A 15,190-nucleotide genomic window follows, 5' to 3' on the forward strand; every position below is an offset into this window, starting at 1 on the left:
GGGCTCCACCGTTACTCCTGCAGGAGGGGCTTGGCCTGCGCGACGGCTCCGTGCTCGACTCTCCAGAGCCCCCTCGGCACCTCCCGCACCGCCAGCAGCTCTCGCGGGAGAGAGCCGTCCACAGGGCAGAAAGCTAGACCCTGCAGCTTGGCGTTCGACCAGGGGACTCCCAGCGGGTGGGAGGGTGGACGAGACCCTCAGCAAGGCACCTCAGGGCCAGGGCACCCAGTGCATCCCTCAGGGGACACAGAGCTCCACTCCCCGGCGTGGGAAGAACACACACAGGCTGTTAGCGTCCAGTGTGCTCCGTGTGTGTGTGTGCGTGTGTGGCAGGAAGAACGGTCCAAGAGGACACCCGTGAAAATGTTCGCCTTGGGACGAGCAGAGTGGCCAGGAGCTCGCGGCTCGCTCTGGGCGTGCTCCGGGGCCGCCCCAGAGGTGACATCCTGAGGAATGGCCAATAGGTGACACTGCACTGACGTTTCACTTTTAGTAGCTACAATTAAGCTGTTTCTTTAGTCAAGTTGAAATGATCAGGGGCTGGAGTGATAGCACAGCGGGGAGGGCGTTTGCCTTGCATGCGGCCGACCCGGGTTCGAGTCCCGGCATCCCCTGTGGTCCCCCAAGCATGACCAGGAGTAATTCCTGTGCATCACCGGGTGTGACCCAAAAAGCAAAAAAATAAAATAAATAAATCAATGATCAATTTTCCCCCGGCTATTGATCTTTGTGGTGGCAGCTACGCTGGGTGACGTGTGGCTGCCCACTAGGGCCCAGGATCAAACTCAGGACCCTGCACAGCCTGCACAAACGCGCTTTCTACCACCAAGCCACATCCCCCAGCAAACGTTACACTGGGCCACGTCCCGAAACGCCACGTCCTCGGGGGAAGGTTCTGTCCCTGGAGCCAGACCCTCGGGCGAATGCTGAGCCACCACCTTCCACGGAGCCGCATCCTCAGGGAGTTGCTCGGCCGCTGGAGTCACGTCCCCACATGACGAGGGGCTACAGAACATCCTGGGTGGCCCGAGACCAGACATGACGTACGCAACACGCATGAGCAGAACACGCCCTTGTGTTGGTGGCGCACACCACGTACAGGGAACATCCGCGAACAAGGAACGCATCCACGTGCGGAGAACACGCCAGCGTAAGTGGCCCCCGGCCTGTGTGTGCGGGACACCCATGTGTGCGAACACCAGCGCGCGTGGCCGGCTGCGAGTGGGCCTGTCAGCTGTGGGGCCACGTGGGAAGGCAGAAAGGCACTGGCGAGGCCCAGAGAAGCTCCACGTCCTGTCACCGGCACCCGCTGAGCACGGCCGGCCAGGCAGGCGAGGGGAGGCCCAGAGCCGTGGGGTATAAAAATAGCCTTTTAATTAGAAAAGGGAGCAGGAAGCCGGTCGCAGCCGGGCACGCGGGGATCAAGGCCACATCTGGAAGGTTCCGAGAGGCTGAAGCGCAGCACGGCTCTGAAGGGCTCCGGCTTCTTGATGTGCGGCGCTGCCTGAGGCCACAGCGTGGAGGGTCTTCGGCGTGGCCCCAGGGGCTCCAGGATCCAGGGTCATGACGTCCAGGAGGCTCCAGCCCACAGTGCTCTGCCTGGTCCCAGGCGGCCCCTATTGTGCCAAGGTGTGGCTGAAATGGCCCTGCAACAAGAGGGACGTGCGCGTCATGGATGGGGCCTGACCCAGCACCAAGCATTGACACCCCCTACCCTGAGGGAGATCCTGCCCTGAGAGGGATCCTGCCCTGAGAGGAATCCTAACATGAGAGCTATCCTGCCCTGAGAGGGAGATTGTGCCATGAGAGGAGATCCTGCCTGAGAGGGATCCTGCCCTGAGAGAGATCCTGACGTGAGAGAGATCCTGCCCTGAGAGGGATCCTGCCCTGAGAGGGATCCTGACCTGAGAGGAATCCTAACATGAGAGCTATCCTGCCTTGAGAGGGAGATTGTGCCATGAGAAGAGATCCTGCCCAAGAGGGATCCTTCCCTGAGAGGGTTCCTAACCTGAGAGGGATCCTGCCCTGAGGGAGATCCTGCCCTGAGAGGGATCCTGTCCTGAGTGGGACCCTGCCCAGAGAGGGAACCTGACCTGAGAGGAATCCTGACCTGAGAGGAACCCTGCCCTGAGAGGGATCCTGCCCTGAGAGGGATCCTGCCCTGAAAGGGAGATTGTGCCATGAGAGGAGATCCTGCCCAAGAGGGATCCTGCCCTGAGAGGGATCCTAACATGAGAGCTATCCTGCCCTGAGAGGGAGATTGTGCTGTGAGAGGAGATCCTGCCTGAGAGGGATCCTAACCTGAGAGAGATCCTGACCTCTGGGAAATCCTGCCCTGAGAGGGATCCTGACCTGAGAGAAATCCTGCCGAGAGGGATCCTGCCTTGAGAGGGATCCTGACCTGAGACGGAGATCCTGCCTGTGAGGGATCCTGCCCTGAGAGGAATCCTGACCTGAGAGAGATCCTGCCCTGAGAGGGAGATTGTGCCATGAGAGGAGATCCTGCCCAAGAGGGATCCTGCCCTGACAGGGATCCTGTCCTGAGAGGAATCCTAACATGAGAGCTCTATCCTGCCCTGAGAGGGATCCTGCCTGAGAGGGATCCTGCCCTGAGAGGGATCCTGCCCTGAGAGAGATCCTGCCCTGAGAGGGATCCTGCCCTGAGAGGGATCCTGACCTGAGAGGAATCCTAACATGAGAGCTATCCTGCCCTGAGAGGGAGATTGTGCTGTGAGAGGAGATCCTGCCTGAGAGGGATCCTAACCTGAGAGAGATCCTGACCTCTGGGAAATCCTGCCCTGAGAGGGATCCTGACCTGAGAGAAATCCTGCCGAGAGGGATCCTGCCTTGAGAGGGATCCTGACCTGAGACGGAGATCCTGCCCTGAGAGGGATCCTGCCTGTGAGGGATCCTGCCCTGAGAGGAATCCTGACCTGAGAGAGATCCTGCCCTGAGGGAGATCCTGCCTGAGAGGGATCCTAACATGAGACCTATCCTGCCCTGAGGAGATTGTGCCGCGAGAGGAGATCCTGCCCCAGAGGGAGGTCCAAGAGCACTTACAGGGCTCCTGTGCCAGAAAAACTCAGTCACTCTGTTGCTTCTGGACCCTGGGAGGGGCAGGGAGGTGGTCCTGGTGTCTACACAGCAGACAGGTGCGGGCGGTGCGGTGCACAGGACACCTCAGTCATGCGTCTGCTCAGCAGGTACCTCTCAGCCCTTGGGGCGAAGCTGTGGGTTCTTCCGGTGCACCAGGGCCGTGAGTCTGTCCTGGACAGAAGGGCAGACAAGAGCAGGAACATGGGGCCCGGCTCCGCCGCCCTGCCTGGGTCCCACCTCTGTGCCTGCACCTGGTCTCACTGCGCCACTGCGGCCGGAAGAGGCGCACACGGTGGGCACGGGTCTAGGACGAACTGCAGGTCCCCCTCAGACACAGTGGCACCGCGGAAGCTGGATGTGATGGCGCCAGGCTGCTCCCTGCGGACGGGGCCCACGAGCCCAGCCACATCCCGGCCAGGCCCCTACCCCCGGCCCCCTGACCCCGCTGGCCTTGCCTGCCCCCTCGGTCCATACTCCAGCGAATGTAAGTGCTTAGGCACACATGCATGCAAACACACACACACACACACACACGCATACACACATGCACTCATGCACCCACACATGTGCATACACACAGGCATGCAAACACATGCACACTCAGACACACACATGCACGCACGTGTACACACGTGCACTTAGGTATGACACACACATGCACACATATGCACACATGCACACGCACACAACCTCCCCTCAGGAGTCTGCCGATGCATGGCGCCTTCCAAGGGCGAGAGCCGCACGAGAGCGGGGACACGCGTGTGAGCACACGTGAGCAGGGAACCGAGAGCCGCGCCCGCACACGGGGACGGGAGAGCTGAGGGCCGGGAGGGCTCGGCTGGACGGGTCCGCACCTACAGGGCAGGGAGCGCACGGGCCGGGGGCAGGGACTGTCCTGGCAGGGTCCATGCTCCAGCCTCTGCTCTGAAGTGAGCCAGGCGGGGGAGGACAGCGGGGCCAGGGAGGGAGCGGTGGACAGAGGCTGCCTGGACACGCGAGGCTGCCCTTCCCGGGAACTGGCCACCACGCTGTCCTTACGACGCCCAACTGTCCACTCCCGGGTCCCCCGGCTCTGGCCACTGTGGCGACCCCACCTGCCTGGCTCCGTGGGGCTGGGCTGCAGGGGGCACGTGGCGAGTGCCACACGGGAGCCCCCCAGTGGCTGTCCCCTCTGACCAGCCCCCAGGGCTGCCACAGGCCCCGCAGGCCCACGGGAAGGTCACCTGGGGGTGGGCACGACCGTCCGGGCTTTCTGAGACCAAAACAGCAGCAGGCAGCAGGGCAGCCCGGGGTGACCGGGAGTGGACAGCGCCCACACAGGAGACCAGGCACCGAGGAGGAATCCTGCGGAACCCGCTGCAGGCGAGGACAAGGGCAGAGAGCAGACGGGGAGGGAGCGGCAGGAAGCAGGTGAGGAGCCACCGGGGCTGAGCAGGACTGACGGCGGAGGCCGGCCGCCAGCTCCCAGGGCCGGGCAGGACTGATGGCGGAGGCCGGCCAGCTGCTGCTGAGCAACACCGGGCAGCACAGGGCACGGGCCGAGGGTCCTCACAGGCTCCCTCACCTTCTCCAGGTGTGTGGGGGGGGCACGGGGGAGGGAGGCCAGCACTGCGGCCGCGGGAGCGAACTGGACGGGGTTAATGGAGCCTTCGGGAATCTGGAATTGCCGCCCCATCCGTCCGCTTGGCTCCGGCTAAGCTCCCTCCCTGGGACTCTGCATTTCTGAAAACATATTTGCTTTTCATTTCACACTGAACCCTCGACGTTCCAGAATCCCAAATCAGCGTCTTACGTTAAAGGCTTCGGAGGGAGCAGCCACAGCGGGGGACGCTCAGGCCCTATTTACATAAGGCTGAGAAACAGTCGTGCAAACATCCCATCACCCAGCGAATAATTCACCCGGGCGAAACTGTATTGAGAACAACTACAAATAAAGGGAGACCGATATTCTTAAGTCCACCTCTGAAATTTAGAAGAGAAGAGTATCCAGATGAATGGAAACAACGATCAGTCCATACAACAGAGGTTTCTGTTGGCAGATTCACGCCCTGTGAGTCCCAGCCGCAGTGAGTGTGGGAAACGCCACAGAAAACCTCCTCAGACGTGTGCACGAGAACGTGGGCCTGGGTGAGCGTCAGCCAGACGCAGCCGGGGGAGCTGACAGCTGCTCCCCACGTGACGGGGAGGCGCCGGGCACCGGCTTCTGGGGCACCAGGGCCCATGTGGTCACAACTGACCGCCGGACAGAGCCGAGAGCCGCTCACTGCCACCCGAGGCCCTGCAGGGGGACACATCTGCCTCCCATGAGCCACCACCCAGGGACACAGGCTGCTCGGGGAGGCCTTGCGCGCCGCAGAGCCAGGGCTGTGGGCACGCACGAGCCAGGACACACGCAGAGCCGGGGCACACAGCGGCCTGTGGAGTGTGGGAAAGCGTCTCCGTGACACACCCATGACGGTGTGTACCCACAGGGCCATGCACATCTTGAAGTCTCACCCAGACAGTCTAGAAACACCCACACCACACCCCCCTCCACACACCACACACCTGCACACATACTCCACAGACATTCCCACACACACATCACATACTCATGTATACACCCACACTCTCACACCCCGCACACACTCACAGCAAGAACTCTGCACACACCCTAACACTCATATACATTCCTGCACACACACGCACACACACACACACACACACACACACTTCTACACACACACCAGACACACATGCACACCAGACACACGCTCCTGCACACCGACACACTCCTAACACGCCTTCTTTCTTTGCAGATTAAACATGAGTCCAGTTCGCTTCAACACTACACTCTACAGCTGAAACACGCTAAAGAAAACGCTGAAATAGAAGCGTTCATTCACCTCAAGAATGTAACGCTTCTGTGACATTTAAAGGAAAAAAAAACATGTAATGAAATAATTACCTGTTTGCTGCTGTAACAAAGATCATAAACTACCTAAAACTAATAGAACCGGAGGGACAATTCCTCTTTTGCAAACCACAGCACCCAAAAGGAGAGAGAGAACAAAAGGGAATGCCCTGCCACAGAGGCAGGGTGGGATGGGGGGATGGGGGTGGGAGGGATGCTGGGATCCGTGGTGGTAAGGAAATGGGCACTGGTGGAGGGATGGGTACTTGATCCTTGTATACTTGATCCTTGTATATGGGTACTTTTGTCCTTGAAACCCAAGCACAAAAATTTGTAAGTCTACAACTGTACCTCATGGTCTTTCACTAATAAAAATTTTAAAAAATATATAAATATATATATATAAAGGGAGGGATCTAAGGCTTTCTAGAGAAAATATAAACAATTCAAGTAAACTTAGGTATTTTGTTTGTTTGAGGCCCCACCGGCAATGCCCAGGGTTGACTCCTGGCTCTGCACTCAGGGATCACTGGCGGTGCTCAGGGGACCTCCTGGGGTGCTGGGCTCATTCCCAGGTCAGTGACATGCAAGGCCAGTGCCCTCCCCACTGTCCTGTCGCTCTGGCCCTGATTCAGGTTTGCCTTGGTTGTCAGGAGAGAACTCCCTGTCATAAAAAGGCGACACCTTCACCAGTACAAGCACCACAGGGTTGTGGACAGGGCCGGGCTGTTGGGTGCTCACAGAGCCTGGGGGGTGTCTGATGCCGGGGGAGGAAACGGCCCACGGGGGAGGATGCTGTCCTCTGCATCTGCAGTGACGGGGACAGAGCGAAGCTCCGGCCGGGAAAGCGATTCCTCCTCGGGCAGCGATCCAGGCCCCGCCCCCACCGCCCCGGCGCCTGCTCACAGACTCCCGCGTGTGCCTCCCGTGTCACCTCCCTGTCCCGGAGACGCTGCTGCTCCCCCCGAACGCTTAAAGGCCTAGTCCCCAAGAACAAGCCTGTCCTTCCCGCCACCGCACTTACAGACGCCCCTGCAACGCATCGTGGGCAAGGCTGGGCCGGGCTCCTTCCGCCATCCCGAGGCATCTGTTGGACAAATCACAGCCACGCACATCAGAACAGCGACCCTCGCCACCTCCCACGCAGACACAGAGATGTGCTGCCCGGGGGTCAGGAAGCAGACACTTACCCGGGCGGCGGCATGGCCCGCGGGGTCGGGGGGGCCACGGTGCTCGGGATGTGGGCTGGCCACCTTCACCGGCAGGCCGTCACGGGGCTCGGTCACGTCTGCCCGCCGGCACGCGCGCTTCTGGAACACAGAGAATGTGGCTTTAGACGGCGGCACGAGGCCCCTGCAGCCGCGCCACCCACTCCCGGAAGCCTCAGAGTGGCGGCAGCTCCCGGGACGTTGAGGAAACGCCGACCCTCCCCTCAGCCTTATTTCTCCCCAGTGTCTGTTTTTTTTTTTCTTTTTGGGTCACACCCGGCGATGCTCAGGGGTTCTCCTGGCTCATGCACTCAGGAATCGCTCCTGGCGGTGCTCGGGGGACCATATGGGATGCTGGGGATCGAACCTGTGTCGGCCAAGTTGGCTGCGTGCAAGGCAAACGCCCTGCCCGCTGTGCTATCGCTCCAGCCTCCCAGCGTCTGCTCTTACTTAGTGCCGTCACAGCACTAGCGCCGTCATTCCGAACAAGTCCGGTAGAAACTCAGGTAAGAAACTATTGACATTGAAAAACACACAAAACCTATCAATTCTGTTAGAAAAACGAGTAACAAGCGACAGAAGATTCCGCCTCCTGCCAAACTGCGTGGGTGGCCTTCTGACTGCAGCACGCGCACTCCTGTCTGATGGAAGTGGGGACCCAGAGACCCCACCCCCGGCGGTGTTCCTCAACCTCTGGGAGGCAGCGCCTGTCTCTGCCATCGTCCCGGGACGTCAGAGATAAACGACAAACGCAACCTTTGTCTCTGCTCTGGGGTTATGGGTCACACTCGGAGCTTTATTCCTGGCACCGTGCTCAGTGGCCACTCCTGGCGGGGCTCTCGGAACCCGACGTGCCTCCAGGCTGGACCCTGGGGCCGCCTCAGCACGGCCACTGCTCAGGTCCCTGCACACGCGACGGCCTCACGGTCCCGCCCGGGACTCTGAGGACAATCTACTGGCCCGCTGCAGACACACACAGAGCCGGCAGGGGAAGGAGCCCGGACATGGGGACACGGGGACACAGACACAGGGCAGGGCCAGCCAGGCCACGACACCGCCAGTCCCTGGGCCACTCGGCTCTGTCTGCTTCTAGACCTCTTGGCACTGCTCAGGGTGTACTCCAGGCTCAGTGCTCAGGGGTCCCTGTGGTGGAGGAGCGGGGCAAATCTGGGTGTCCCGTGCTGAGCCACTTCCTGTCGCAGCAGCTCTGTGTCTGGGACGTCTGCGTCAGACTCGCAGACACCCCGGGAGTTCCTTTATTCCGGGATCATCCTTGACGGCTTGGCTGTAGTCGCAAGTCGGCCCACCCGGACCCAGAGCCCTGTTTCCCTTCGGAACTGATTTTACCGAGATGCTGCTGTTGGTGCCGCCGCTGTTGGCCTCACCCCAACTCGGCAGCACCACGGACCCATCTTCTCCACGTGACCCAAGAGCCGCGCCCGCACTCCCCTGCCAGGCTCCCATGAGACAGAGGCTTCGGCTCCCACTGCCGCGGGCCTGGGCTCACGCTCGTATCCGTGGGACCGTGATTCCTGCTCCACCCGCGCCGCTTATAACGGCCCCTCTGGCTTCTTCGCCCCCCAGCGCGGCGTGACCCTCGGAACCCGCCTGTTTCTGGCCGGTTCTCCCTTCCCTGGCGTCACTGCCCGGAGCAGCCGCCGTGACCCTCGGCCAGCCGTCGAGACTTCCCCTCCCGTTTCCGGTCGCGCTTCCCATGGTTCTTACCCCTTTGCTCTTGGCGAAAACATCTGAGGGGTCGCCAGTGGTCCCAAAGGCCGGGCCTGGGCCCCAGCCTGCCCCACACTTTCCCATCCTGAGGGTTAGTTCCCTCCGCCCGACCTTGGGCTGCACCTGCTGGTCTTTGAGAGACCCGGGGGCCCTGTCTGTCTTTCTGTCTGCCTGTCTGCCTGCCTGTCTGTGTGTTGCGGTACCCGGGCCGGGGACTTCCTGCGCGCTGCTTGCCGTGGCCTTTCTGCGCTGTGGCTTCGTTCTCATTTGTCCCCAGAAAATTCTTTGTTTTACTGTCTTTGAACACTGCTGTTCACGGGACAGTCGCCAGGGGCTTTTGCTGTTCCCACACACGAGTGACCCTCCCTCCAGCACTGCCCTGTTTCCCACCCGGCCAACCAACGCCCGCCCTCTGAACAGGCAGCGGGCACACAGCAATCTGCGTCGGGTCACGGGTTACGACCACGAGGTCAAAGGAACGATCAGAAATGCTCCAAAGAAAGCGCGTGAAAACTGTCCGATCTCGCTGTCGGTTGTCGGGTCTCTGAGGACACACGCCCCGCGCCTCTGGTTGGCTGTGTTTCGCCGGCTTCCAGTTACTCTCCCGCCTGACCTGGGGTGCTCTTGCTAGAGTCTCAGTACCGTGGAATGTGGGTGTCGCACAGCATGTGTGTCCGCGCAGTCCGGAAACTTCCGCGTCTGTGTTGCTGCACTGAGTCCGCAGAGATTCTCGGTGAGGCGGTGAATCAGGCTGGGGGCCGCTGGGATGGTGGCGGCGTGGGGAGCGGGTGCGGCTGCCCCTCCGAGGGCGTCCCGGGGCTCCCAGCTGCCTGGCTCGCATCTCCTCAGAGACGGCGAATGTGAGGGGCAGGGCCAGTGGCCGGCCGGCGGTGCTCCGGGGACGGGCTGTTTCCAGAAATTCCTCATTCCCACTCGGATCCCTCGCCGGCCTGAGGGCTGTCCAGCAGAACGCTGCTCAGTCTCCAAATGTCTGCATTTCCTTCCATTTTCTTTTTCTGGTTAAATTCTCCCCTCAGAGCACCGGGATCCAGACACACTTTGACTTACGGACACTTGGTTTGTGTCCCCCCACCCCCGTGCGAGCGACCCCGTGAGCACTGGAGGAGGAGGAGTGACCGGTTTGGGGCTGGGACGCCCAGCACACCTCCCTACAGCCGGCTCTTCCCGCTCCTCCCTGGAGAGCCTCTGTCTCGCGGCGCTGGAAACACGAGTGGGTGTCCAGACTCGGCTCCTGTTGTGCTGCTGGGAGTGTCCTTCTCAGGCCGCTGGGAGACGCCTCCACCGCGAGGGAACCCTGGGAACCCTCCTGCCCCTCCTCACTCCCCGCTGGTGGGGCGGTCAGGGGGCCCAAGCGCTAGAGAACAGTCCGGAGACTTCCCGGATGGAAACAGGGCTGCTGGCCGGCCGGCAGTGTCCCGCCTCGGCGTCTGGAGGAGCAGCACGGGGAGGGGTGAGGCCCTGCCCGTGTGCAGCTGGCCCTGGGGTCATCCCCGGTGCCCCGGGCAGCGGATGAGGGAGCCCCGAGCACCAAGTCTGAGCATCCCTCCACGCACACACGCGGCAGAGACAGGTGAGGAGACGAACACGCCCGGTCTCGGGCAGCACGAGCCCCACACCAAGCCCTGAAACCGCGCAGTGTCGAGTGACAGGCGAGTGGACGGAGAAAGGGGAGTGGACAGAGAAACGGAGACGCCACAGCTCTGAGAAAGGTGGACTCTGGCCTGCGCTGTACCGCGGGAGAGAGCGAGGGGGGCGGGGGGCGAGACACAAAGGAGAAAGACGGACCCAGTGAGCTCACTTGCGCGGCGCAGACGCGATCAAGGGGACGGACTCCTGGCCGCAGGACTGAGGGTCCCGAGAGGAGGCGGGAGGGCAGGGTCGCGGGGGAGGGATCGCAGGGTCGGTGGGGAGCACCGCACCCCTAAGCCTGCCCCGACCTAAAGGGAAGGAGGAAAGCAGCAGTGGACGGGAGAGAGAGAACAGGCCCCGGCAGGGGCTCAGGAGCTGAGGGACGGGGCAGGAGGAACCAAGCCCCGAGACTGCAGGCGCTGAGTGAGCCCATGGGGAAGAGCGAGCCCGTGACTCCGCAGTGGAGGGCGTGACCCGAGCCTGTGGCCCCGCGGTGGAGGGCGTGACCCTGAGCCCGTGACCCATCCCATACTGAGTCCTGAGCTGTCACACCCATCCGTGTAGCAGTCGTGGCATCCTGAGCAGAGAGCTGACATGGACAGAACGAGAGACGTCAAGACACTGACCAGCAGGCGACAGAGAGCAAGGCCAGCTGGGTGGTGGACACCACGGCCGGGTCCTGGAGGCTGGCTGCGGGGGGAGGGGCAGGGCCTGGGGAGAGACGTGGGCGCACCCCGGGGGCCACAGCGGCTCATTCCACGGCCACGGCACCTGGTCAGGCATGGACCTGGCACGCCACACCCCGATGCCGTCAGACGTTCCCCAGCAGGGCGTGGACACGACGGTCACCAGCTCCAGAAACCGAGAAGCTGTGAGGGCCGCAGTGAGAGGTGTCAAGACGCTGACATGGAAAAGTGAAAGTAAAGAAGCCATGCCAGAGCGTCTCTGATCACAGCGAATCAGAAAGCAGGGGCAGAAACATCTCCCGGAAATCCTCAGCTAAGTTGAGAAATAAAGCCACTTCGAAATAATGACTCGGTCAGAAAAGACATCGAAGGAAACATCACAAAGCGTTTTGCACTGAACCTGCCGGAAAGAAGACGTCAGGGGAAACAGCTCCCCACCAGAAACACGGAGGTTTCGGCTCAAGACCAGAAAGAAAAGAGCCACGGCACCCGACACAGACAGAGAGGAGGCAGCGAGGGAAGAATGACCACTGGAGAGAAGCCCAGGGACCCAGCAAGCGAAATGGCCGCAGCAACCGATCCACAGACCTGGGGAGGGTGCTGCGTCACAGGCTCCAATCCACGGAACCGGGGTAGAAGGCCGAGTCACAGGCGCCAAGAGGACCCGGGGAAGGATGCGGGTCACGGATGCCAAGGGACCAGGAAAGGAGGCTGGGTCACAGGCGCCAATCCACAGGCCTCAGGCAGAGGCAGCCCAGGGCCGGATTCCCCCACCCCCTCCCCGCCAAGTGCTCCTGCGCCCGCACAGGGGACACACCTTCGCGCACGTCCACCTGGCCCGCTCCGGCCAGTGCAGAGCGTGCGGCTCGGCACCGCCTTCCGGAGAGGACACGGCTGGGGGTCCGAGGCCACAAGCCCGGTCCGGGCCCGCGGACGCGCGGGTCCCGCATCGCCGGCCGCACACCTCGGCGCCACCCCCCGGAGCGTGGACAGAACGAGACACTGGTCAAGACACTGACCAGCAGGGTCGCCCGGGGTGCAGGGGTGACGCTGTGAGGGGCGCGGGGAGGCGCGGCCGGGGTCAGCCAGGGGCGCGGGCTGGGCCGTCCGCAGCGGGCGGGACGCGGGTCCAGGCCCGGTTCCCCTCCCGCCTGGCCTCGCACCCGGACCCCCACCCACCCCCCCGGCCCTGAGTCCCAGCGCACCCGTCGGCCCGTGCCTGCACGTGGCAGCTAACTCGGGGGCAGCAGCGCCCATGGCCGAAGGTCAGCGTCCGGCCTCGGACCCGCGCCCGCCAAGCCAGGGGCTCGATGCCCGCACCCGCGGAGCGCGGCTGGACAGAGCGCCTGGCCGGCGCGGCTCTGCGCAGGCGCGACAAGGCACGCTGGCCACGCCCCCAGCACTAGACCCTGCCCAGGTGCGTCCGACCGAGCCCAGACCACGCCCAGGCGCGTCCGACCGGGAGCCCAGGCCACGCCCAGACGCGTCAGATCCAGGCCACGCCTAGACGTGTCAGACCGGGGGCCTAAGCCACGCCCAGGTGTGTCGGCCGAGCGCCCAGGCCACGCCCAGGTGCTGCCAGCCACGGCCCCGGGCGCAGGCAGCTGGGGGTCCTGGGAGCGCCCGGCGGCGCCCCCCTGGCCGTGCCCTCCCCCTCCCCAGCGCCCAGGCCCGGGGCCTCACCGCGTCCCCCGGAGCCTGCAGTTCCTCCGGCCGCCGCCTTCGCCAGGGGCCCGGCGCCAGCGTGTCCATCGGCCGGGGCCAGCCGCCACGTGGCCGAGCGGGCCGCTGAGGGCCGGGGCGGTGGGGGGGACAGCCGAGACGAGAGTCCGCAGCGACGAGGAGGGACTGTCCGGCCGCCGCCTCGGACCACCACGGAGGCCGCGCCCCGAGCACCTGCCCGGCTCCCGCCGACGGCCCGGGACCTGGGGCGAGCGCCCGCCTCCTCCCGCTTCTGATTGGTCCGTGCGTTCTCCCGCGGTGATAGGTGGCTCAGGGGGCCAATGAGCGCAGGCGCGGCCAAGAGGTCTCTGGGAGTTGTAGTCCGGGTGTCCTTCCTCCTCCTCCGGGTGGGGCTGGGGGTTGCCTAAGGTCACAGGCGGCTTTGTTTCTCACTCTTTCTTTCTTTCTTTCTTTCTTTCTTTCTTTCTTTCTTTCTTTCTTTCTTTCTTTCTTTCTTTCTTTCTTTCTTTCTTTCTTTCTTTCTATGTAGGAGTATTGCTATTTATTCAGCCATTGATTAAAAGGCCCTAAAAGGCCCTCCCGTTGATCGTCGATTTGCTCGAGCGGGCCCAGTAACGTCTCCATTGGAGACTTTGTTGTTACTGTGTCTGGCATATCCAATACTCTCGGTAGCTTGCCAGGCTCTCCGAGAGGGGCGGAGGAATCGAACTCGGGTCGGCCATGTTGGCCGCTTGTAAGGCAAACGCCCTACCCGCTGTGCTATTGATTAGGCTGATTGAATTGGGCATGAACTCCACCTTACTTTTTATTTTTTTTTTATAATTTTATTTATTGAAACACCGTGAGAGCAGTTACAAAGCTTTCGGGTTTAAGTCTCGGTCATACAATGAAACACCCGTCCTTTCACCAGTGCCCATTTTCCACCACCAAAAACCCTAGGATACCCTCATCTCACATCCTCCCCCTACCTGTGGGGGAGGTGATTTCCACATTATTCTCTCTCTACTTTGATTACATTCAATATTTTGACACCAGATCCACCATTATTACTTGGGATTTTACCCCAACACTCAGATCTGCTGAAAAGGCACTGTCAACCGTCACTGTCCTCCCGTTGTTCATCGATTTGATTGAGCGGGCCCAGTAGTGTCTCCACTGTGACAATTGTTACTGTGTTTGGCATATCGAATACATCACAGGTAGCTTGCCAGGCTTTGCTGTGAGGGCGAGATACTCCGTAGCTTGCTGGGCTCTCCGAGAGGGGCGGAGGAATCGAACTCGGGTCGGCCATGTTGGCTGCTTGCAAGGCAAAAGCCCTACCCGCTGTGCTATGACTCCAGTCCATTTTTTTTCTATTGCTGGTTATGAATAATATATGATGTCACTAAGCCGCAGTAGTGGCCGCGCGATTTTGGAATTCTGAAATTTTAACAATTAAATCTGGAGGTTTTCTGCCAAAACCTGCTGGGTTCCGAGATTTGTTCCTGAGTCTCTTGGATCATGGCCATTAAGCAGCTTGATCAGGATCCAGAAAGGCCATTCATGGGCGGCAACTCGGGGTCTCATTGGGGTGGGGAGGAAAGGGCTGGCCTCCCCCCCATCTTGAGAGGCCCTGTGTGTCTCATCACTGCAGGCCCAATCCTGACCTTCCAATGGCCTCTGGAGGATGGCGGCCATCGAGGCACCAAGGGGAAGCAGGCAGAGGAACAGCACCCTTTCCCCCTGGGGTGGCCCGGTGCCCGTAACCTACTGCGGGGGATGGAACGCATTTCTGCCTAAAGCCGCTGAGTTCTGAGATTTGTTTCTGGTCTCTTGGATCACGGCCATTAAGCAGCTTGATCAGGAGCCAGAGAGGCCGTTCATGGGCAGCGACTCAGGGTCTTGTTGGGACAGGGAGGAAAGGGCCAGCTCCACCCCCATCCCATGAGGCCCCGTGTGTCTCGTCACTGCAGGCCCAAACCTGACTGTCCAATGGCCTCTGGCGGGTGGCAGGCACTGAGCCCCCAAGGGGGAGCAGGCAGAGGGACAGCACCCTTTCCCCTCTGGGGTGGCTCGGCGACAGTAACCTACTGCAGGGTTCGGACGCATTTCTGCCAAAAGCTGCTGGGTTTTGAGATTTGTTTCTGGGTCTCTGGGATCATGGTTGTTAAGCAGCTTGATCAGGAGCCAGAGAGGCCGTGCGTGGGTGGCGACTCGGTGTCTTGTTGGGGTGGGGAGGAAAGGGCCAGCTTCACCCCCATCCCGTG

General features: G+C 61.7%; 1 protein-coding gene across 1 annotated transcript; it reads right to left on the reverse strand.

Moving 5' to 3' along the window:
• Nucleotides 1–1,417: 1,417 nt before the first annotated feature.
• On the reverse strand, nucleotides 1,418–13,220 carry CUNH10orf143 (chromosome unknown C10orf143 homolog). Its single transcript, XM_056106720.1, has 4 exons — nucleotides 12,945–13,220; nucleotides 7,180–7,299; nucleotides 7,014–7,076; nucleotides 1,418–1,646 (listed from the first exon to the last, which is right to left on the reverse strand). Exons 1-4 carry the CDS (start codon nucleotides 13,011–13,013, stop codon nucleotides 1,617–1,619), a joined length of 282 nt encoding a protein of 93 aa, XP_055962695.1. The 5' UTR covers nucleotides 13,014–13,220; the 3' UTR covers nucleotides 1,418–1,616.
• Between the last annotated feature and the right edge of the window lie 1,970 nt (nucleotides 13,221–15,190).

The sequence above is a fragment of the Sorex fumeus genome, unplaced genomic scaffold (genome assembly GCF_029834395.1).
Source record: "Sorex fumeus unplaced genomic scaffold, SorFum_2.1 ptg000142l, whole genome shotgun sequence".
NCBI classification, from domain to species: Eukaryota; Metazoa; Chordata; class Mammalia; order Eulipotyphla; family Soricidae; genus Sorex; species Sorex fumeus.